General features: G+C 42.7%; 1 protein-coding gene across 2 annotated transcripts in view; it reads right to left on the minus strand.

Annotated features, from left to right (window-relative positions):
- Positions 1–24,947, minus strand: part of Eef1akmt2 (EEF1A lysine methyltransferase 2) — a 76,310-nt gene that overhangs the window by 28,797 nt on the left and 22,566 nt on the right. The window contains exon 6 of one of the 2 annotated variants that reach the window (XM_055608820.1): positions 22,911–23,323. The exons of the other annotated variant lie outside the window; for it this stretch is intronic. Within the exon in view, the coding sequence (XP_055464795.1) occupies positions 23,205–23,323 (119 nt within the window). The 3' untranslated portion in view covers positions 22,911–23,204. Of the gene's footprint in view, positions 1–22,910; positions 23,324–24,947 lie in introns of those variants that run through there. 2 annotated transcript variants of the gene reach the window in all.

Raw genomic sequence — 24,947 nt, forward strand, 5'->3', positions numbered from 1 at the left:
CTCCAAGTTCCTGTGATAATGAACAGTCACCGGTTCTTCTCAATCCCTGATTGGCAAATGGACTGCCCTGGACCTAACAGAACCTCTGTCTGCCAGTCATCTCCTCATGGCACCAACTCCTTTTGTCAGGAGTGTCTCTGTCTCTGTCTCTTTCTCTCTCTCTCTCACACGCACACACCTTCAACTGATCCTCCTAAAACACTGGAGCCATGCTAACAGGCTGTGGAGCCTGAGGCCCAGGGGCCATAGCAGACAAGTTAGGCCCAGCTAGGAAGTAGTACAGTACCCACTACCTTACAACTGGGAAAGTCACATGACTGCCAGAGGGACTTCATGGAGACATAGTTCCCAGGGCCCAGTCCCTAGAACTATGCCAAAGGAACTACCCTGAATTCTCTGGACCTTTTAAAGACACAAAATTACAGACACACACACCCCACTCACCGACCCCAGGAGAGAGACTCCCTCCCCTCACCCAGACGATGGCTAGCAGCAACTGACATTAGCTTTCACCTCTAAACATGCAGCAAGACCCTTGGGCCTCCCTCTGACTCCAGGCCCCCAGCCAGTGTGACTGTCAGAGCAAGCAAGGCCTCTTCCAGCTAGGCTTTATCCAGCAGGCCACTTTATGCTTCAGCCTGAGAGGGAATATGGCCTCCATAGGACAAGGTGAACAGAGCAGAGACAGAAGCAACCGACCACATGGCTATACAAGGCCCTTCCTGACAGGAGTGCATGATGCTTATAGCAGAAAGCCTGTTTCCTTTGCACTGGTAGGTAATAGCATGGTAGAGGTACAAAGCTGAGATCAAAGGTAGAGGTACAAAGCTGAGATCAAATCCCAACCACCTTCTCAAGAGGGCAAGAGATGCCTCTCGACAAGAACATGGGGCCAGTACAATGAGCAGCAAGTAAACTAATGAAGAAGTAAGGCACCCACCTCCAAGCTGGACATTCAGCAAGGCCCAGTCAATGTCTGCAGGATAAATGTGGGAAAACCTGCCGTGGAGACGTCCCCCTCTCCCTGCCCTATACTAGGCTCAAACTAACCTCACTCACTGCCACACAGACTTAGGGGCCAAGAGGCTAAGACCTTTTTCATTGAGCCCATCTTGCCCAGGCTTCTGGCCTTTCCATCCAGACCCATCTCACAGTTTGAGTACCTGCTGAGCACAATCGAATCATCCACCTTTCAGCTGAGGTGAGCATGCACGGGCAGAGAGGCAGAAAATGGCAGGAACTATTACCCTAGAGCAAGTGAGCATGCCCTGATTGGCTGAAGAACCCTGAATGGCAGTGATTAGGTCAACCTGCTGACCTGTGTGAAAGCAGATGGCCTGAGGCAGAGATGAGCGCCCAGGTGACTAGATCACAGCAGTAGGGTGACGGCTATACAGGTACAGGCTTATTCCTCTCGGGACTGGAACGTGATCTCAGGAGTCACCTTACTTCCACCGAGTATCCAGAGTACTGGGTCTCTCTTCTAGATCTCCGTCTAAAACTGGGAGATCAGAGATCTTCAAGTCCTCTGGTCAGCCCCACACATTGTAATCCCATGAACAGTTCTGAGCTGTGAGGTACAACCAGGTCTGACCCTCATTTTCATGAGAAGATTACTGAGATGTGCCCGGACCTAAATAAACTGCATCTTGCCTCCCCTGAAACCGAGGGGTACATCCTGGGTTACTCCTCAAGAATGCGAAGGGAAGAAAAAAAAAAAAAAAAAAAAAAAAAACTCCTTGAGAACTACCCTGTAAACAACCTGGGCAGCCTCCTGCCCTCTCCAGCTCAGAGATCTCAGGAACCCTGAGCAGGGACTGGGTAGCCACAACAGAAACGGGAACTCTCTGGGTGACATCCACAGCAGGCACTTCGCCCAGAGGTAGGTACCTTTCAGATTCTTCTTCACAGGGACTAGGCAGCAGTGGAAAATTCCAAAAGCTTTGCTCTACTCCTGCATGAGAAGGCTCCTAATCCCCTTCGAAAGAGACCAAAGTGTGGTGGGGTCTGCCCCACCAACAGAATCAGCTCACAAATGTTAGAAATACCAGTGCTTGAGTCCTTCCCCCCCTGCCCCCAAACCCAGTTATTCTCAGAAGTCATCACATAATCAGGCCTGAGTCCGGGCAACTGGATTTTTTGTTTTGTTTTGTTTTGTTTTTGAAACCTCTACGATAAGTAATTCACAGCCACACATGAGGACTACTTCCCTGCCATCTAGAAACTCAGTACACAGGGAGCTAGCCCTCCCCGCACAAACTCTTAAGAGAAAGAAAGGTCGGGAGACCTAGCCAGGCAGGCCTTGCTGGAGGCCACTCCCCCAACAGCACATCCACACACTGGAACCGGCCTGTGCTTTTGAACCATCTGTCTGGGGATGAGGAGTGTCTGCCCAGCCCTGGCAGGGGCAGACCCAGTTCCCCTGTGCTGGAAGATGTGCAATTGGGTTCTCTGATTACTTCAGACATGTAAACAAAATATGATACTGTACAAACCTGGGGTGGCAAGGCAAAAGCACCACAAAACAATTTACTTTGAGAGGTCTGAATTACAAATGCAAAAAAATAAAAAGCTAGTATTAAAAAAAAAATGCCCACACGCCTTTGGAAAGCCTCTTAACAATCTCTTGAGTGGAAAAAAAAAAAATGGAATCTGAACAAATGGTGAGGCTGGAGCTGCCAGATTTACTTCCTGTTTCCCCCAGAAGGTCATTGGGAATAATTACATTTTCTTGTGAATCTGTCTTTTGTAAAGTTCAAGCAAAGCATCTCAGTCTCCCCAGCTAAGGCCCTGCTTTGGGGCCTGCAGAAGACAGAACTCAAGAGTTCAATTAAAGAAAAGAAAGGATCGGAGCATAGGAAAGGGAGAAGCCGAGAGAAAGAGGCAGTTAAAATTTGTAAGTTTTGCTGTTGTCCTAACAAGACTAAACAAAATTTATCCTTTGAGATAAACCAGAACCTAGTGCCTCTAGCTTGTGACATACTGATAGCCGAAAAGCCTGCTCTTCGGCTCAGCTGGTGCTACTGGCTTCTATGCCTTCCAGCTGTGTGTGGCCCTGCACCAGGTACCTGAACTCCCAGAGCCTCAGCTTCTTCAGCCTAAGTGCAGGCTGGCTGTGCATGAGGAGGCCAGGCTCAGGGAGTGCCTTCCACACACCACGGGTGTTGTTTAGAGTCTCACACCAGCCAGCATCTTTTGGCCTACAGACCTGGGGGCAGTATACCAGCACTGGGAGGGAATCTGCTTCTTTGTATAATGGGAGAAGGAAAAGAGCAAGCGGAAGAGTCAAATGTTGGCCTGCCACCCCATCCTGGGGTCAAATGGGTTGTTTACCAACATAATTTGCTGTCACTCGCCTGAGAGCGATACAGTGGAAAGAGCCCCCCTAGAGACTCACGAATGCCTCAGAGATGCTCTTGTTTCCATGATGTCCCAGCAAGATCTGGCCACACTGCTCCCATCCCCCCATGCAAAAGGCAGCTTCTCCTCCAGCCCCCACAGCAGGAGAGAGAGACGGGTTAAAAGAGTGGGGGTGCCTGTCACACTTCTTCTGTAACCCCTGACGTGATGTGAAAGTCTACAAGGTAGACCCTTTGAAATGCAAAATCTTCCAGGGTCCTTCAAATGTGTTTTTATTTTCTTGGGTTCCTAAGGCTGCTTTCAGACCCACCCATCAGCATTTTCCCTCTCAATCAATTGGCATTTAACAACTACCATGGGGGGAGGTTGGGAGAGGACGACCAAGGACATCTCTATTTCTTTTTTTTTTTTTTTTTTTTTTTTTTTTTTCAGAAAAGCTCAAGTATCTCCCATTCACTTGGGGGTGGGGGACAACTTTGTCCTTGGCTCCAGCCTCCCAGCACCCCCTCCAAAACATCCTGCAAGCCAAGTTTCTCCCATTTTATCAGCAAAGCATTAACTTCTGCTCAAAACCTCAGAACATTTTCTTAAACAAGAATATAGGTTCCCTCTGACCCAGGTTCCTTAAGATTAAGACAGACACCATCAAAACCACCACCCCGATCGTACAAAAGCCAAACCCTCAGCCAAAACCAAGTGCACTAGAGGTCTGCATTAAGTCAAAGAGGTTACCTTTAAAAGAATGTTGTTTGGCAAAGAAAATTACTTCACCATATGAAGAACCCTAGGGAATGGAAACTGCTTTTGAATATAGACTTTTCAAGTGGCGTGGTCATTAATCATGTTAATGTAAACTGCACTAAAACAAAAATTTTCTAAGCAAGTCTCAGGGCACATCAGCATATCTAAGCCTCTGGGTTTGCTTCCAAAGTTCACATCCCAGCAAGCAATGAAGCTGCTGTTAATGGGGTCAGCGATTACTAAGCAGTCCCCAACCCTGGAGAATAATAAAGATGACTGGGGTGTATAGAAAAAAAATAAAACGCCTTCATAGAGTGAGGCAGGAAACAAACAGAAATTAATCAGAGAAGGACAGTAAGTTTGGGGAAAAGGTATTCGCTGAACAAGTGTTCAAACCTAAACTCCTCTGGGCCAGTGTTTAAGAAAGGAGAGCAGTAAGCATTTCTGGCAGCACCCACGTCTCTGGGCCATTCTCTGTTTCACAGTATGGAGGGCAGGGAAGCAGCTGGATGAGGAGAGGAGGAATGGAGCCCAGCAGAGCTAAGCGGCGGTTGAACCCAGCCAGACCCAGCCATGTGCTTCATGCTGGCAACAAACCGGTTCTTTCGAGAGAGGAGGAGTCTGACAAAAAGGACAGCTGCAGCAAAGCAAGGGCAGAGAGGCAGAAAAACCTCAAGGAGGCCCTGAGATTGGGGCTATCCCCACAAGTTAAAACAAAAACAAACCACCTTTGGGGGTTGCAGGACTACTTAATCTATTAACGCCCCCTCCCCTCATTGCCAGATCAATTAAACATCGTCTGTCCACATCTGGTTTCTCTCTAAAACCAAAACTTGTACTATCAGCATATTACATAACAAATTATGCCTGCAGGTTTCTTTATTATACACCAGAGAGGTGTGCTTGGTGGTGGTGGCGATGTGGGGGTTGTGCTGACCTGCGTGTTTGTTTCAGTCTTTTTTTTTTTTTTTCCTCCCTTAGGGGCACAAACAAGTTTTCCATACTGTGCATAATTTAACCCTAGAAAGTCTCCCGCCCAAACGACACATCAACCGAGACAGTGGACCCAACCCTCAGCCCTCAGCGCTGGCTGAAGTGAGTGAGAAGGGTGTGCATTTTAAAGAGCTCTGCAGGCACCAGATTGCTCCACAGTGTCCCCTGCTGACAGTATTTCAACATAGCTCCTTCCTGAAGGAGAGCAGAGCTAGGGGCCAGACCAGCCTTTGCTAAGCTCCCATCATGGGTGAGACACCAGCTCAAGCGACTCACTGAAAGCAAACCATCTTCTACAGAACTAAAGGATGGGGACCCTAGGGGATACCAATCAACAGGGGACAAAAGAAAGAACAGAAGAGAGGGTGAGGAGAGATAGAGAGAGGGAAAGAGAGGGGGAGAGGATTAGAGAGAGGGAAAGAGAGGGGGAGAGACAGAGACAGAAGCAAAGGCAGAGAGAGAGCCAGCCCGCCCAGGAAGGGCTTCCTGTAAGGCGTTCTTTGAGTGACCTTTTTAAGTACCTATCTAAAGCTCTTTCCATAACATACCTACTATGCTGAAAATAAAGGGGAGAAACTGATTAGGACCATTATCAATCAAAATAATGAACTAATCCTGCCTTGAACAACCTTAAAGTACACTTCTGCAGCAATCACATGGCCAGCTTTTCCAGAATGCTTGCTTTGGGCTAAAATGAACACACATCCAGCTGGTCTTCTAAGGGGAAAAATAGCAAGTCCTTGAGCAGAGCTTTTCTGAACCGGTCTTAAGAGGATCTTGTTCCCTGTGTGGACATTTGGGAGAAACTCATAGGCATTCCCCAAGCCTCTTAGATTTCCTCCCTACCACAGCATCCCGAAACTGGATCAGCTCACCCGGGTCTGCAACTACAGTTACTAAACTTATGACACAAACCTTCTTTCACTAGCAGGGGCCTATCACCTGGAACAAGTTAGCTGTTTTCTGCTAACCTAGCACAGGGCAAGGGGGAAAAAGTCTCCAGACCTTCACCTCACTGTCAAGACTGTAACTGAGATAAGTCCCCGCTAAGTGGACAAATTAAAATGAAACCAAAACCTGGCCCAGCCTGAAGAATGAGTTTCACGGGTGGGCAGGCTTCATTCTTCCCCCAGGGCCTCAAATCAAGTCGCATCTTTCTAAACTAGACTCCACGATTCAGCAAAAAGGGATTCCCCCTTCCAGGCGTAGAGACTGCTGGGAACACATATGCTAGCATGTCATTTGGAGGTCTACTAATATGCTGAAGGAGCACAAGACGTTCGCCTGGCTTCCTGGGCCAATAAACAATGCCATGCCAACTCTCGAAGCAGTCAACAGAAAACAGTCCCTTTTCTCCACCGTCCAACAATTCAACAAACATTTGTTCCTGTTGAACAACCATCCGCCTGGCCCCATCTGCACCAACTCCTGCGAGACAAGCACCTCGGCGACAGCCGTGGCGGCAGCACTACAAATGCCCTGCCCAGGGGCCAGGACCGGAATGCAACCCACGGCGGGGGCCACTTTCCCAACACCACAGAGTCCGGATTCTACCGTATGGAATACTCAAGAGTGTGGCCTATAGGAGGCAGAATCCCATTCACCAAATGCTGCAAAGAGCTTTTCTTTGTTCGCCATGGTACTAAGTACAGTACGTGTTAATGAACCCGGCGGTCAGAAGGAGCAAGCCTGGCATCAGGGGGCGTCCGAAGGCGAGGGTCCATAGCAAGCCTGCCCACGCAATTCCAGGGCCCTGTCCCATACCCCAAGCATTGTTCCCCTAGTCCTGGGGGTAGAAGACGAGCTGGGGGGGGGGGTGCCCGAGAAAATACTTGGGGCAACTCAAACCACAGACCTTCTTCGGATTCTGGGTGTCCAAGTCTCGTTCGTCCCGGTTCCACCAAGAGAAACCCCTAGTTGGGAACCTGACTCCCACCGGCTCGCAAATCAAAGATTGGCACACGCGCACACACACACAAAATGTGACTAGACTAGTACCCTGTGACGGACGGCCCTCTTCGCCATGTGCAAAAACCACGCCGGCACAGGAGACCCCCACTCCGCAAGCCCTGGCCGCGGCCACGCCGCCTGCTTCCCCTCCCGAGGCAGAGCGCCCTCTCACCCCCATCGACACCGCGCGGGCCAGTCGGGCAGCCTTGGAGTCGTCCCTGCGCGCCCGCATCCAGGGGGTGGCGGGTGTAAACTTCCGTGAACAAAAGAGTTGTCTGCAAACGATGCGGAACTTCGGGGCTCAGCGCCTCCGCTGCTGCTCCGCTGGGGCTCAAGTTGAGCCTCGGAGAGGGAGGCTGCTCCGGACGCAGCCGTCTCCGCGGCCGCCCGCCTGGCCCTCGGAGCGCAGACTTTTCTGCAGCGCCAGGTTTGCTCTTCCCCCGCCTGCGCGCTGACAAGTCTCACGCCTGCACCAGGGCGAGCGAGACTAGGCGCCGGCAGAAACCACCCGACCCGCCGCCTAACAAGGAGAAAGGGGGGGAAGAAAGCCGGGAGCATTAAGGAAGAAAAGAGCGAGCGCAGCGCACGCGAGCCGGGCTTCCCCTGCCGGCGCCGGGGAGCACGCACCGAGCCCGCTCCGGACCAGCCCCCAGGCGCGGTCACCCGGCCGGGTCGCTTACTGTGCGCGCCGGACGCGGGCCGTCACTGCTAGCGCTCGCCAAGTCGTCCGGGCTGCTCGCCCGCGTCCGCCGTGCGCACGCTCTCCTGCCGGCGCCGAGCGCTTTGTACCGAGCGGCTCCAGAGGAGGAGGAAATCGACTTGTCACTTCCTGAACTGTTTGCAACTCGTCCCTTTAACCGGCCTCGGCCAGGCCGCCAGTGCCCGCCGTCGCCGCCGGGCCGCCCGACCGCGGCTGCGTGAACTCGGTGGCGCTGTGCGGGCGGCGTCGCGGCCGGGGCGCCCGGCGTGCTGCTACGAGGTGCAGTGCGCGCAGCCGCCGGTGGGCGGGGAGTTGGGAGGGGGGCTAACGGCGCGCCTCCGGCTGCCGGGTGTCCAGCGAACCCGCACCGCGCGCCCCTCACCCCTAGAGGCCCGACCCGCGAGAAGTAGCCCCGCACAAGTCAGGACCGAAACCCAGGCCTCGTGGGCTTCGGACGGCCAGCTTCCGGGTTAGGCTTTGCAGTTTAAAAGAAATGATCCTATCTGCGGCGAACATGACCACAAGGGGGTGGGGAGGAAAGCCTGGAGCGGCCACACTTTCGGATAATAAAGCACTGTTCCTGACTCTGGGTGCGATCGAAATAGAGGAATTTGTACTTCAGATGCCACATCCAAAATACATGCAACTGGGGAAGGAAGGATTTGCGGTTGCTAAGCAGAGGCAGGGCATGTTTAGTTCTGTAACTTAGGATGTTGACTTAAGTGCAGGAATGTAACCCTGATAGAATAAGCAGAGTATTTTCATTGTGCGGCTCACCTGGGGGAGGGGACTACGTTCCTTGTGAAATGAAGCCCTAGATTTCCCATCACTCCTTCCTGCTGATGTGTGTCATTAACCTTGATCCAAACAGGGATTTTTAGTTCTGGGTTTTTTTTTGTTTGTTTGTTTGTTTTTGTTTTTTTAAGTCCTTATGCCTGTTTTGTGTTCTCCTTTGCCAAAAAAACAAAACACCTCATTACTGTACATGGATTGTGTCTGCACCGTTTGAATGGGTCTATTCATAAATCAGGAAACTTTTTCTGTTGCTTCGAGGAACATTTAATTGGTTTTAATCCAATGTTGCAATCCCAGTATCAAACATAAATGAACAATTAACTTTTTGAGTTTGTGTGCACTTGGGAAACTTATATTTCATGGCTATTGCTGAAATATTTCGGTTTGTCACCACACTGGACCTATTCTTTTCAGAAAAGCATGAGCTAACTTCTTTCACACTGACTACAGTTCATGCCAGAGGTTCTGCCATGAGATTAAGATTGCTCATCAGAAGAAAGGGTGTCTGTTCACCTCAGAGAGATGATGTGATAGTCAGATTACCCTAAAGAAGTCAAAGTGTGCTAATACACTGAATACAAAGATGCTTACATCCATAATACTTCATTACTTCCTTTAAAAAAAAGTGTTAAGGGCCATAAGAACCTCATATTCTGTCAAAAGGAGGCTCACGGGGAAAGCAGAGGCTGCTATAATACACTTACGGTCATTTCCGAAAAGCCACCTTATCACAGCACTATCACCTTAGCCTCCGAGCACTGTAAGACTAGAATTTAATGAACTAACTTTTTATTGGGAGGCCTAGAGTGACTCCTGCTGGCAAACATTCCCTTTATCCCTGCAATTACTAGTTCATCAGGTCAACTTAAAAAAAAATCAAGATGCCAGGGGTCCTACGCCTGGAAACAATTATTGTAACCATTATTCTTGTTGCTTTCAGGACCATGTTAGTCTCATGAAATTCCAAAGATGGGGGTTATGGGCTCCTTTGCTCTAACACCTTTTCCAACCCTAAACAGCCTGTTTTTCTGGTTCTTAGCCTTTCTTGGCCTTGCCTAGGACTAAAGTTCCTGCTTAAGGAGCTGAGCTAACCAATGGAGTTGTCTAAATCTGAATCTTCAAGTCTAAAAAGTCCTACACATTAAGGCTTATGTCAGTCCTCCATAAAGGTTATCATACCTTTGCTTCTTAATGCTAAATGTGATGGCTCTTTATAAAATCCTGTCCACCAGGTCATTGTATTAAAGTTTTGTTTAATTCAAAATAGCTACAAACCCAGTCAGCTGAATGTTAAGAATGGGTAAGCAGCAACGGAAAGAGGGAGGGGGCTCAACTGTCTACCTTTGTTCATGCCTAAACGATCAACCAAATCAGAACCAGATTTACAATACAACCAGACACCTAAACACAAATCACAGGCCAATTCAGAAATAAACCCACAAATCTAAAAAAAAATGACCACTTGCAACTCTGCCATTATCCTCAATAAATACAAACCTGATTAGGACCATGCAACACCCCGGAAAGTATAAAATGTAGGGATTACTTAGTCTCTTCCTCTAAGACCAATCTGAGACCCAGGGATAAGCAATACTGGTTCTTTTGGCTTTCCCCCAAAAGGAGGACTGGCAAATTGAGGGCTGCTTGTGTGCACAGCGTGCATCACGTATCCTTCGCTGAGGATCACTGTTACAGCTCCCCAATTCCAAGCTCTTAAGCAACAGGAGACAATAAGGGTGTATTTTATTAAGAAAGGGTGTAACCAACTATAACTTGTATCAACAAGTTAATGAAGTGTTCACCTAAGTACATCTATGGAGAGGAGGGTAAAGGTTGCTTTTGATATGCACTAAGGAGTGTCTAAAGCAGTTAGTGGGTGTTTTATTTTTATGCCTTTAGAACCAGATCAATGTGATGTTCAAACAATAAAGAGCTAAGCTTTGAAGTTTGAGTCGGTGCCAGTAAATGCTCAGTACCTATGTCTAAAAGCACACCACTAAAAAACTGTAAGAGAATGACCATAGGAATTCATCTAGACTAACAAAGTGAGCTAAACAAATGTCAGACATGTTAGAGACTGGGCCCAAGAGCAGTATGCAGATGCTTATGTACCAACCCCTTCATTCAGCTTCTAAAAGCCACTGCGCCTCTTTGTCACACTGTTGTATTAAAAGCCAGTCACTCACATTTCACAGTGTTCTTTCTACATCTGAAAAGACCTTTTTTTTTTTTTTTTTTTTTTTTTTTTCCCAAGCAAAACCTCTTAAAATTGCTTATAACAGATTATGGGAAGACAGACATCACTAAATCTACCTGAAATGTTTTCAAAGGAATTGGCTACTGAAAGCAAGTAGATGGAATATATTTCTTTGGAAAATATGTAAAGTTTGTGGGCAAAGTTAGAAGCCAAAACTCTGAGCATCGGGCATTTCCCATATGTGGATCTTAGAAAAATTCTGCAATTTTTCCCACATCCACACTGAATTACAACTAATGCCCATGTTCTAATACATTAATTCTTTTGTTCTTTCCTTTGCTTTTTATCCACCAAGGAAAATAAGTTACAAATCTAGGGCTATAACATATGTATGCTAGATATATAAAAGACATGCTATTTTAACCTATTTATTAGAAGCATTTTGATTGTTAAAAGAAAAAAGTTATATTTTTTTATCAAAAATAGTCCAATTTTTTTTTCATTGAAAAATGACCACAGTGGTGAATTTAACGATACCAATCTCACTCCTCTGACATAAAATAAGAGCTGAAAGCAGCTTGGAAAGGAATGAGTACTGCAATCTGCACTTGTGGAGGAGTGCTGCTTTGTAACCGAATGTCTCGCGCCATTGAGGCACGAAAGCATGCCAGCTGGGGCAGCACTGTGCACCACAAAGTGTGGGTTGTGAGCCTCTGTCCTGAGCACAAACCCTGGCTTCCAAGCTGGCAGGTGCTGAAAACACAGCAAATGTCACGCTTGCAACTCACCAGATAGAAGACCTCCGGGTAAGGCAAGCTAAAAACTAAAAAGAACAGAGCAGGAGTTAAAACTTGAAAATTCAATTTGGTAGTGACTTTTTTTTAAGTTCCTAGTGACTATTATTACTACATGCTGTAAGAAAATATAGGAATGAAAAATAGGCATTGAAGCTTAGTCGCAGTAAATAAAAGGGAAAAAATATAATAAAGGCATTCAATTAATTGCATAAGAAAATGTACTGAGCGAATCTTACTATTCTAATACTAAGCTTTAAAAACAAAACCTCGGGAGCTGGAGTGATTACTCAGCAGTTTAGTGCACTTATTGTTATTGCAGAGGACCTGGGTTCAATTCCCAGAATTTAATGGTAGCTCACACCATCCATTAACTCCAATTCCAGGGGATCTGATGCCCTCTTCTGGCCTCTACAGGTACCAAGCACACATGTAGTACACACACATACACACAGGTAAAATATTCATAATACAGACATAAATAATTGTAAAAAAATTAACAAAAGCATATCCTCTGATGTATTTGTGATGGCAACAGATGTAGACTTTAATGTCATTACAACACAACTAGCCATCTACAAGTTTGCCTGATACTCCATCAAAAACATAGCTGAAAACAAGGGCACAGTTATTTTCATATTGCTTTATGTTTAATTTAGAAAACATTTCAACTGTATTCCCAAACTATATTCATGTTCTGTTTTCAAGTTTAAAAAAAAATACATCAAGTTTTTCTTTAAAATTCATTTAGTATTTGCAAATCAAACCCAAACTATTTTTATTTCTGTTGAGCATCCATCATATAACTCACTGCCTCAAGGCAAACCTATTTTGCCTATTTTCACTTCAGCCTTGTGAATCTCTTCACTCTCTTCAGCAGTCTGTCAATCTGTTGTATCTAAGAGCTAAGGTCTTTTGTTTTAACCCATGCCTGAGTCTTTTTCTTCCCTGCCAGTTTTGCATGAGGTCTCCTGCAGCTGTAGTTTAACCACACCACAAGCATAAAGGGATAGACATGGCTGTTGTGGGGAGGGGATTAGCTTCAGTGGTAGAGTGTTTGACAAGCACACATGAAGTCCTAGTTCAGCCTCCAAGATCAGGAGTGGGGACTCTTGATACAAATGAGAAGTTCACTTCCTATGTTAAAGAATTAATTTCTAGGTCAGGGATAAAAGAATAAAAATTCTCAAAACTTGGTAAAAGCGAGGTTAGTCATTTTAAACCACCTTGATTACAGTCTGTTCTAGAAAGATCTCAGACTTTATCAAAATTTCTTTAAAATGGTACAAATTCTTTCTGTGAATAGTAGCAATTGCCTGTAATCCCAGCATATGGAAAGGTGAGGCAGCAAGAACTACAGTGAAGCTTAGGAAAAAAAACAAATACAATAAAGGTTCAAAAGCTTTTTTACAATTTGCTGCACAAGCCTGTAATTCCAGCTTTAGACAGGCAGAGGCAGGAGGCTCTCTGTGAGTTTGAGGCCAGTCTAACATATATAGTGAATTCTAAGCAGTCAGAACTACATAGCAAGAGTTGAGCCCATGGCAAGGGTGTTAACCAAAAAGATCTGAAATTTCTTGGGATCAACTAGGAAAAGCATCAGGGCCGGGGTCTGACTGTTCTATATTCATGCTTGGCACTCTGAAGAAATTCACTTAACCATCAGTAAGAAGGTTGAAGACATGTTTTCTAGATTAGCATAACAAGTGGTTCACTGTACCTTCACACACTTTATTGTCAGTTCTACCATAAACTCAGAATCAACTGGATAAACTATTACTCAACATCAAACAATATAAATGGCAATTAACTCACGTTACAGCAGGGAAAGAAATGTGACTCAAGTCAAAGAAATCAAACCTGGATGATACAGAGTAGAAACTAGCTATAACATGTCAGTCCACTGCTTCTCAAGTAGCCAGTAAAATCAAAATCCAACTCTATTTTCAACAGCCTCAGTGCAGCTGGGTCACTGCTCCGTGATCCTGCATCCCTGTTTGACAGACCCTGGAATCATGCCGTGGCTCAGGGCTAATGAATGGTAACCTTGCCCATGTTTTCAATTCAAATACATCCACATTAACATTTTCACCTCCACATCTACATTCTTACCATTTATTACTATGCAAAAAGATCATGTTCTCAATCTGAAAGGTATTCTTTCACACTCTGAAACACAGGAAAACATATGAAAATCCAGCATCATGGCAGCTACTCTTCATTCCTTTACTAAGTGAAAAGGTGCTGTTTTGAAGAGTGCACCGTTACAGATGCTCTCTCTCTCACTCAACAATACAAGCATCTTTCTATGGCTCTAAATACATTAACCTGGTGGCACTGCAGGGTGGAATCCTGAAGAGTTTACTATTAGTTCTAGGAGGAAAGAATACTTATCTGACACTAAGCTGCTTTCCGTGTGTCTCTTCAATATTCACCGCCCTGTTGAATAGAGTCCACACCTGATTCTCTCTCCACCTATCAAGCTGCTTCAAAGAAATCGACAGAAAGTAAAGCAGCCTTAACAAGTATTATGTTAGGTAATCTGCTAGTGCCTTTAACAAAGTTCAATTTCTGAGCTGAGATGGGCTCAGTGGTAGAATGCTTGCCTCACATGTTCAAAGCCCTAGGGCTTATATCACAGCACCACCAAAACAAAAAGGCAAAACAGAACAAAAAACAAACCCTTTTTCATCAGCAGGATAAATACTTACAGATCAAACTGATTGGCTGTCAAGGCAGGGGGTACAAAAGGAAAAAATTAGACTCAAGTAGTCTCTGTGAGGCACATGAGAAGCATCTCAAAGCCTAAGTGGTTCAGCTGGGAGTACTCTGTTGCATGTATCTGGGGCACAGAAGAAACAGAGGAAGATTCTTTATAGTATCATGATTGTTCATTTGACCTTAATCTTATCTTTCTACATGTAAGATGGAAGCAGACTAAATAAAAGGTGTAAATTTCTGAATTTATTGGTCATCTTTATGGTCAAATGAATACAATCAGACATGTATCAGAAAAAAAAAAATCAGTCACCAGGCACAAGGTTTTTCAGATTTAAAAATACTCATTTGCTTCAAATATTTTATTATAGGTACATATACATCTTTTTAATATACAGATACCTTAGTTTAAGAGCTATCAAGTTACCCAACAGCTGACACTTAGCAAATGGAGTGTGTAATGCCTCATATATACTAGAAACCTATTTTTTAGGCATTGTTCATTAAGTCTCAATTTTCAGAAATTTTTGCTGGTTCCCTCCCCAAAACCATACAGTGAAGCCCTAAGCCCCAATGCAGCAGTATTTGCAGATGAGGCCTTTATGGGATTATCAGTGTTAGGAGAGGTTGTGGGATCAGGGCCCTCACATGGAGGCCCCTGAGAGTTTGTGTGTTTGTTCTCCTTCACCTTTTCTTCCCCAGCACTCACAAAGAGGTGATGTGAACACACAACTGGCAGCCACCTAAAAGCCAAGGAATGAGGCTTTAAAATAAAACATAACTAGGGACAAGCATGGTGATAGACAGTGGGTATAGGTGCCTGCCACCAAGCCTGCCAATCTGAATCCAATCCTGAAGACCCACATGGTAGAAGGAAGAACTAAGTTCACAAGTTATTTCTGACCTCCACATGTGTGTGCCACACACATATAAATAAATAGATACATAGATAGATAGATAGATAAATAAATAAATAAATAAATGTATGTTTAATAAATAGTGATGATGAATAAATAAATAAATAAATGTATGTTTAAAAAATAGTGATGATGATACTCTACCAGCACTTTGTTCTTGGAATTCTAGCTTTCAGAACTCTGAAAAAAAAAAAAATGCCTGCAGTTTATGCCACCCAGTTTATAATAATATAGTATCTGAGCTGCATGGGTAGAAAGGAACTTTGGTTCAATGGGGAAAGGTTCCCAACACCAACCCCAGTGACCTGAGTTTGATCTCTGGGACCCACATAGTAGAAAGTTATCCTGAAAGTTATCCTAAGCTCCACTTGCCACAGTACATTCACTTGGACATATATGTACATGCATGCACCAAATAAACATATGTATTCACATGTATTCTTTTGATTAAAGTTTACCTATTGAATAGCCATGATTTACGGAGAGGAAAGGAAAGTGGTTTCTGTAGGTCTGATCCCTTTGAAACTTACTCTACCATGTACAAATTCACTTACTGACTTTGTGGTGCTAGAGGTAAAATCCAGGACCTTAAACATGCCAGACAAGAACTCTACTAGCTGTACTCCTAGTGCACTTAAATAGATTTTAAACACAAACCATCTGCAGCTATTCAACAAGAGGAACCAAGACAAGTTAACTAAATTTCAAATTCAAAACTAAGCTATTTCATTTGTTGCAAACCATTACTCAAAAAGAATTAACAAAATGATCTCTTTTGTTTATGTAGCATCTTTACTATAGGAGCATCCCATCTGAGTCTCACTAAATGAACAGCTTCATAATGAGGTAAGATACTTTTAGTTTAATCTAGTTAATTACTTTTTAATTAAACAATAATCATAATAATTGGCACAACTATAAGTTTATGTGGGACTTTATTCTTCCTCTTGAGCAAAGTATATTACCAAGTATTTGACCCAAGAAGCTCTCTACACAGAATCAGAGATTTCCTTCTAAGCCTGCTATGGAATGTGAGGTGATAAACACCTCAAAACTGCAGCTTACTTCTAAAAATACTTACTTCTCAAAAATAACAAATATTACTCTCATTTACACAGCAGCATAACAGCAGGTTCACTGAAATACCTCAGATGTATCAATTATAATCACACAAGTGTATGTTATCCCTCACAACTCTAGGCTTCCCTTACAAAGCTTATTCATGACTCTCTAACTCAAACAACAGGATACTCTATTAAATATCATTCTATAATTTTCCCCATTCCAACTCCAATGAGGCTTCTACAGAAGATACAGAAGGAAAACCTAATTATCATTGCTTCAGAGCATCTAAATTTATATCCTCAGCAAATCAACAGATTAAGGGCTAGATGCTGTCACAGAAAGGCAGGCGGATATGGAATATAAACTACTCTTTCCTCCGCTCTTCCTCCCTGTGCCCCGCCTTTCCAAGTTCCATGGTTGGAAATCATCCTAATATTTTTTTTTAGCCAGGATGTACTAAAATTAGACGGGAACAAAGGCTGACATTTTCATATTAGCAAGGGGCTAGGAAGCAAACCCAAACTTAAGCACCCACACTCATCTGCATTTAGCCTCTTCCTCACAAGTCTGTCCTTTCTAAAGCAGCAAAAAGGCAATAGCAAGAAACAGCCCAGGTCAGTTTCTACTCTGCTAGTGTCCCTGACAACAAACCGCTTCATCTACAGTGCATTAGTGAACACCCCTAGTCAACTGAAGCATTTCATACTTCTTTCTAAACTACTCCGGTATTATCTAGGATATGTAATTGCTGAATCATGTGTCAATGCTTATGGTTTTGGGAAATGGAGAGATTAAACTCACTCTTTTTTTTTTGGGGGGGGGGGTCCTAGACAGGGTTTTTCTTTGTAGCCTTGGCTGTTCCAGACTCACTTTGTAGACCAGACTGGCCTTGAACTCACAGTGAGCTGCCTGCCTCTGCCTCCCAGAGTGCTGGGACTAAAGGCACCTGGCTAGACTCACTCTTTAAAGAGCTTTAAAACACAATACACAATAAAGATTAGTCACAGAAATGTTTATCATTTGTTGATACAGTAATAACAACAACATGTAAAACTATAAAGCAAGGGCTGGAAAAGTGGCTCACCAGCTAAGAGCACTTGCTCCTCTTCCAGAGATTTGGTTCCATGCACCCTCTGGGCAGCTCACAACTGCCTGTAACTCCAGTTCCAAGATATCCAACACCTTCTTTTGACCTACACAGGCACTCCACCAAATGGCATGTCACACAAATAATAAATTTAAAAGTTTCTTTTAAAAATATTCCATTTCTATAGGAAAGCAGTTTCCTCTAAATAATGAAAGCTGTAGATCTGGGGGGTTTATGGCTTGCTCTAGAAAGCTAGGCAGTAATTTACAAATACTTTAAGATACAATGGATTGCCTAGTTTTCAATCTTTCTCACAACAGTATCAGCATGACAAAAGTACTTTCTATCAGTACATTCTACATCCTTCTTTAAGTCCTACTCCACAAACACAGAATACTGATGCTTTCATGTCTTAGGAATTATTCCTATTCTTTTAATTTGGCTTCCCTGGACCTAAGCTACAAGTCCACAGAGTTTCAGCTTAAATTTCTGCTAGAGAAGCTCTTTTAATATTAGTCTAACTCACTGTGTTATAAAGATTTTTAAAAACTCAGTAAGTACCCACTCAAACTCTCTTTCTTTCCTGATTACTAGAGCCCATCTTGACATCTAAGCTGGAAATGAATGATCTTTCAACAACACTCCAGGGATTTTGCTAAGGTCATTTTCAATCATTCACTGGGCTTGATACCCAGTGCTTTTCAGAGTTCCATTGTAGAGCTGGTTTTATTCAGCATTTCTGTAGCCTGTGGGCTTGGGTATTTATCTACTCAATGTTGAGTTTCATTTCTATGGCCCTAACATAGGAATCCATCAATTGACCAAAGAATTCCAAACTATTCTTTTACTTTCTAACAAATTGCATGGTGTGTATGAAGAATAAATTAGCATTAATTTTCCTCCATTAACTGTTAATAAGACATGTTCCTATATTCTCCCTTCATCTAAGAACATCTCTGTTTCCTGTCTAACCAAAAGAAATGATAAGGATTTTCTAATTTTTCTCCCCAGTACATCTTTAAATTTACTGTGTTCCTTGCTTCCCACAATCAAGCTCTAAGTTGTGGCAGATTTCTTCCAGTAAAATATATTGGACAAGAATCCTTTCAGAGGCCATCCATACCACCTACAATTAGCTGGAGTGGTTACTCTGTGCAACTCAAGACACTTGGTCTCTTGCCCTGAAAGCTGAGCACTGTTTCTGCAGCAGATAGATCCTAGCTCACAGAGGCAAAAAAAAGAACTCAAAACTCAGATTTCTCCCCTAGAGACAAACTAACTGTTCATATTTGTTCTTATTTTCAATGTAGGTTACCAGACAGAGATAAATTCAGACACATTCATACATATATGCATATATAGATACAATCTACAAAATGAAATTGATTAGGTTTGAGCAGGGTTAGGATGGTGAACTCCTAACAATCCCAACACAGGAGACAGAGGCAAAAAGATCAAGGATCAGAGTTCAGGGCTATCCTCAGCTGCAATACAAGGTCAAAGCCTGCCTAGATTACAGGAGACCTTATCTAAAGAAAGAAGGAATGAAGGAACAAAGGGAAAAAAAGGGGAAGGAGGGAGAGAGGAAAAGAGGGAAGAAGAAAGGGAGAAAGGAAGGGAGGAAGGAAAGAAGGGAGGGAGGGAGGAGAAGGGAAGGGAAGAAAAGAGAAGAAAAACAAAATCAAACAATCGTATCTCAAAAGTTCTCTGGAGCAGGGTGCTATATAAAGAAATAAATAAACAAGCAAACAAACAAACAAACAAAAGTTCTCTGGATGAGAATGAACCCCATCATCATGAAGTGTTACACTGTGGTGTTACAGAAATTTTAACAATTTATGAGATATTAAAGTCTTTTATATATGTTTGGCTCCCTTCTTTTCTCAAACAGAAGGTTGCATGAATACTGGAAATGAATAAAAAGAAGAACAAGCTTGTTGCTACTACAATGGGGAAAAAAAAAGTTTAATTTGTATTTATTTTAAAATCGCTTAGTGGTTGCCAAAACTAGTGTCAGGTTTGAATCAGAGCCCTAAGTGCCAATCCCCGAAAAAAACTCTAACTTGTACACTTGGGTTAAAACAAATGTTGTAAAAACTTTCTGTTTGTTAAGTGGTGGAGCCTGACCTCACCATTCACCCCTGATTCCCCATGGACCCTCAGACTTCCTGTGGACCTGTGCTTCCTACAGATACCCCTTGTTGTGTTGAAGCAGCTTCACCAGAAAAAGCCTCAGTTCTTGTTTGCATTTCAAACAAGTTTCCTCAGAATATCTTTTGATTAAATGAAATTATGATTTCAGTTTCTTCTCCACAGAACAGTCATGTGCTGCTCCTGTTTTGAAACATTTCATTCATGTGCCCACAGACTTATGAGAGTTAACAATACTAAGACTTAAAATAAAGTATTTTATAGCTTATTTCATTATCTTTGGGATATTTCATAACTAGGCTTTTAACAATTTGGTATTATCTGAAAATACTAATTTCTTCTCCTCTTCCTCCTCTTCTTCTTTTTGGTTTTTCAAGACAGGGTTTCTCTGTGTGTAGCCCTGGCTGTCCTGAGCTTTATAGACCAGGCCAGTTTCTAACTCATAGAGATCAGCCCGCCTCTGCCTCCCAAGGGCTGGGATTAAAGGCCTGCACCACTTCCCTAGCTGAAAATACTAATTTCTCATTAGAAAATACTAATTTCTTCCCTGTCTGAAAATACTAATTTCAGACCTTCTATTTATTCTGATTTCAATCCTTAAAGGGATTAAAATCTCTTCTAGCAAGATTAAAGTGCTAAGAAAAAAATGACAAGTTTTTGTTTTTGTTTTTAACCTTATCAAGAGCTCCACAATGGAAAAAGCAAACGTTGTGAACTGAACCAACACCCCACACAGGGGCTCCGTCAACTTCAATAGCCACACACCAAGCTATAAGTGAGTTAGAGTCGGCTTGTCCACAGAAAGTGATTGGTCGGCCTGGTGCCTAATAACACTTGAAGCTTACCCAACAAACCTCTAAGAGTACTTACCTTACTTGGGCTGGGTGTGGTGGCACACCCCTTTGGTCCCAGCCTCCGATCAAGAAGGCAGAGGCAGACAGATCTCTGAGTTCAAAGCCTGTTCCGAGGCAGTCTAGACAAAGTAGAGAGATCCTGTCTCAAACAAACAAACAAAATGGTACTTTGGCCTCCACGTGTATACGCACTTGCATGTGTGTTTATGCACTTGTGTGTGTGTGTGTGTGTGTGTTCATAAACACACAAAAAATCCTGTGTCTTACAAAGCACAATTCTCTGAAAAGCTTAAATTGCATATATTTAAAGTACTTTCTCACTTTTTGAATGTTAAAATAAAAGCTATTCCAAAATCATTGTTTTTGTTCAAAGTCCATGTAATTGTCTCCAGATCTTGAAAAGACAAGTGGTAGCCTTATGGTTAGGCTGATAGAAATTTCAAGCTGGTCCTCTTCTACCCCTCAAAATGGAAAAACTGTATAATGCTGGACCAGACTAACTGCTAGAAGAGTATTTACCATTAAAAAAAAAAAAAGAAAAAAGAAAGAAAGAAAAAGTTTGTTTTGATACCCAATAGGCCCAAAAAGCTGGAAATCATCAAAAGTCAGATAACTTTTAAGGATGTATTTATTCTTATCTTATGCACACAGGTATTTCTCTTATATGCACGTGTGTGTACTACATACCTGTCTGGTGCCCAAGGAGGCCAGAAGAGAGGGTATTGGATCCCTAAAAACTAGAGTGACAGATGGTATGAACCACACTCAGGTCCTCTGTAGGAGGAGCAAGTGCTCTTGACTGCTGAGCCATCTCTCCAGCTCCCCAAAAGTTATATAATTAAAAAAAAAAAAACCTTATATTAAGACTCCAATACCAAAATACTCTCCCAAATACAGCCCCACTAAATATTAGATATAAATAGGAGATACAGTTGATCTTTTCAAAGTAATATATAAACACTCTCCAGATGAATCAGCTCCCAGATAGGGAGCCTTTGTCTCTACATGCCTGAAAGTTCACACAATTGACAAGCCCCTTCCCCAGAAGGATGAATGACAAAAATCAGTTTTCCCCTTTTTTTGTGAGTGTATATGCTGGCATGTGTGTGCATCAGGCCTGGGTGTGTATGTAGAAGCCAGAGGTCGCTGGGTATCGTTCTCAATGACTTTGTTTTTTGAGACAGGATCCCCCAGTGAACCTGGAGCTGAATGATTGATCTAGCTAAGCTGCCTGGCCATCAAGCCTCAGGGAACCCTCACGTCTCTGCCTCTGAGTGTTGGGATTATATGTGCATGCTGCTACAGCATTTTAAATAGCTACTAAGGATCTGAGCGCAGGTCTTCATGCTTACATGGCAATCTCCCTAGTTTTCCACGCACCACACACACACACACACACACACACACACACAAACACACACACACTCCTCTTCCTCCTCCTCCTCCTCCTCCTACTTCAGCCTCCTGAGTCCTAAGATTACAGGTGTGCCATGCTCTACTTAAAATTCAGTTCCTAGGAAAGGAAAGTCTTTCAAGACAAATAGATGGTAAAGAGCAATAATAGATGTCATGAGACTCAGGTGGCTGACTCACTATTCTCAAAGTCCACAGAGCAGCACCAGGCAGAGTTGTTAGTGATCAACATAATGAAGGCCTGTATAGCTCCTAAAAGTAAGTGTCCACCTGAATTTTATATGTAGCCCTAACTAACAGATGCTATAAAAACAGAGATTTGGCAGCTGGGAGGTAGACTATGTTAAAAGAAGGGTTCTAGAGCCAGACAGACCCAGCTAAGAATCTTGGCTCCATCGGATATTATTTAACCATGCAAAAGTCTCTTTACTGTCAGCTCAGCTCTCCTGTACACAAACAAGTAATACTTCAAGAAAATACCAGGAGGACTCAATGATTTAATAAAACATCATTACTTAACATGGGGCTAAGCATTTCAAGGTATTCCCTTATTCCCTTTCCTTACACTACCCATTTATCCTTCACTGGGCAAAGACTATAAATAGTTAACACTGTGGTGGTGCACACCTTTAATCTCAGCACTGGTGGTGCAGAGGCAGGTGGACCTCTGTGAATTCTAAGCCAACTGGTCCTACATAGTGAGACACTGTCTCTAAATAAATAGATAAATAGGGACTGGAGAAATGGCTCAGAGAAATGGCTGTTCCTCCAAAGATTCTGAGTTCAATTCCCAGCAACCACATGGTGGCTCACAACCACCTACAATGATATCTGGTGCCCTCTTCTGGCCTGCTAGCACACATACAGGCAGAATACTGTATAAATGATAGATACAAAGATAGACAGATAGATAGATAGATAGATAGATAGATAGATAGATAGATAGATAGATAGATAGATGTATTTCATCAATTCCTCTGGTTTTGCTTACTACACATGACAATCAGAGAGCTCTTCCAGCTATCAACCCAAAATTGCACTGTTTATCTTACAACATATACTATAACGCAGGAAGAAAACTTAACTACTCCAGCCTTGAAACAGTTTGCTCAAGTCTTCATAAATAGCCATATTCAATTCACCTTTACCAAGGCACAAAAACCAAGAAGAGACGCTTTCTGTAAATTCATTTACTACTTGGAAGTTTTCAACTGCTAACAGTTACAGAAAACTGTCATAAATCACAAGAAAAATATTTATATTTCAAATACAAAAGAAAATCTTAAATTATTCTTAGTTGATATATCTAAATGATGATTCCCACCACCCATTAGCTGTACTCAATCTGTGCAGCCTGGGTGCTTACTAAGCACTATTTATACTTCCTAAGCCTGGGTACTTACTAAGCATTATTTGTACTTGCTTTTTGTGTATCAGGTTTACTTTGCTGTGCAGTTTCTTCTACAAAGCTAACTGACTTTGTCCAAAGAAATCTCTCTTTTTTGAAAAACCAAAGCTGCTACAGTGTTTCCAGATCTACCTCCAAAGGTGAACTTGGGTGTTGGCAGCTCTTCAAAAAGTTCAAATCCTATAAGACAAAATTAAATACCTGTGTTAGAAATATATGTACCAACAATGTTCTTCCAAAAACTTTCTAAAATAATGGGTTGTTGGGTAGAAACAAGCATAGAAATCAGCACTTAGATATCAACTAAGAATAATTTAGATTTTCTTTTGTGATTTCAAACTGGTAACTAAATTTAATTTTGCAATTCCTTTCCAGCTTACTCCCAAACATTTTTTTAAATAAACAAGAAACAAAAAGGACCAAACACAATCATCAGTGAAGTCCTTTTCTATTTCCTTTAGTCCTGCTTTCCCTCCCGTACTCTCCATCTCCCTTAGTCTACTTCACCATCTCCTTGGTAGGACGTAGCTATGACATTCTAAACTAATGTCATATGCCATCACTACTTCTTATATGGCCTTACATGTAGTAATTCAACCACATCAAAGGCATGTACATACAAGGCAATTACATACAAAGGCATGTAATACCAAAAGGTTAAATTATTTTGTGGGATTTGGAGACGGCTCAGTGGTTAAGAGCACTGACTGCTCTTCCAGAGGATTCAGGTTCAATTCCCAGCAACCACATGGCAGCTCACAACTGTCTAACTTCAAGATCTGACAGCCTTAAACAGACATATATGCAGGCAAAACACCAATACATATAAAATAAATAAATTTTAAAAATGATTTTGGAAATAATGAGAGAATTCTGTAAGACAGAGTTCTGATGGTTATATAACAGCATGGATGAATTGGCTGAACTGCACAATTAATTCACTATCTATTTATTTATGGATTTACTTGTATTTGGTTTTCCTGTGACGCTGGCCCTATACCTCCTATATAGCTAAAGATGACCTTCAAACTCCTGACCCTCCAGCCTCTATCTAACAAATTAAAAGTATATAATACCATTATGAACTATATACTTAAAAATGGTTAAAATAGGGTTGAGAACTTAGCTCAGCTATAGAGCACTTGCCTAGCAAGCACAGGGCCCTAAGTTTGGTCCTCAGCTCTGAAAAAAAAAAAAAAAAAAAGAGTTAAAATAATAAAAATCTATGGATATTTCCCACAAGTTTTAGAAAAGAAAATTAAACAAAGATTAATATCCAAATTCTCTTGGAATAAAGAGCACAGTATACTTTTAAAAGAAAAGCATCCTTAGACACTGGGTAGTGTCCTAGGTTCAAGTCTCAGCTTTCCCTCCTCTAAGTAAGACATATCATTATCATTGCTCAAGGAACCTTCTCCATGATCCTGAATTCTATACAAACATGTTAGATAGCAAAGCCTCCGTGTGACTTTCTAAATATTCAACAATAAAACTAGTGTTTCCTTAGACTACAAAATAAACTGTAAATTAGCATTGTTACTTTGCTTTTAAAAATAAAACAAAGTTGGCAAGATGGCTCAGTGCTGAGCAGGTAAAGCAGTGGTTCTCAACCTGTGGGTTGCAACCCCTTTAGGAGGGTCGAATGACCCTTCCACAGGGGTTGCCTAAGACCATCTGCATATCAGATACTTACATTATGATTCATAACAGTAACAAAATTATAATTATGAAGTAGCAACAAAAATAATTTTTATGGTGTATATGGGGGGGTTATCATAACATGGGAACTGTATTAAAGGGTTGC

The sequence above is a fragment of the Psammomys obesus genome, unplaced genomic scaffold (assembly GCF_907164565.1).
Source record: "Psammomys obesus unplaced genomic scaffold, mPsaObe1.curated_primary_1811, whole genome shotgun sequence".
Taxonomy (NCBI): domain Eukaryota; kingdom Metazoa; phylum Chordata; class Mammalia; order Rodentia; family Muridae; genus Psammomys; species Psammomys obesus.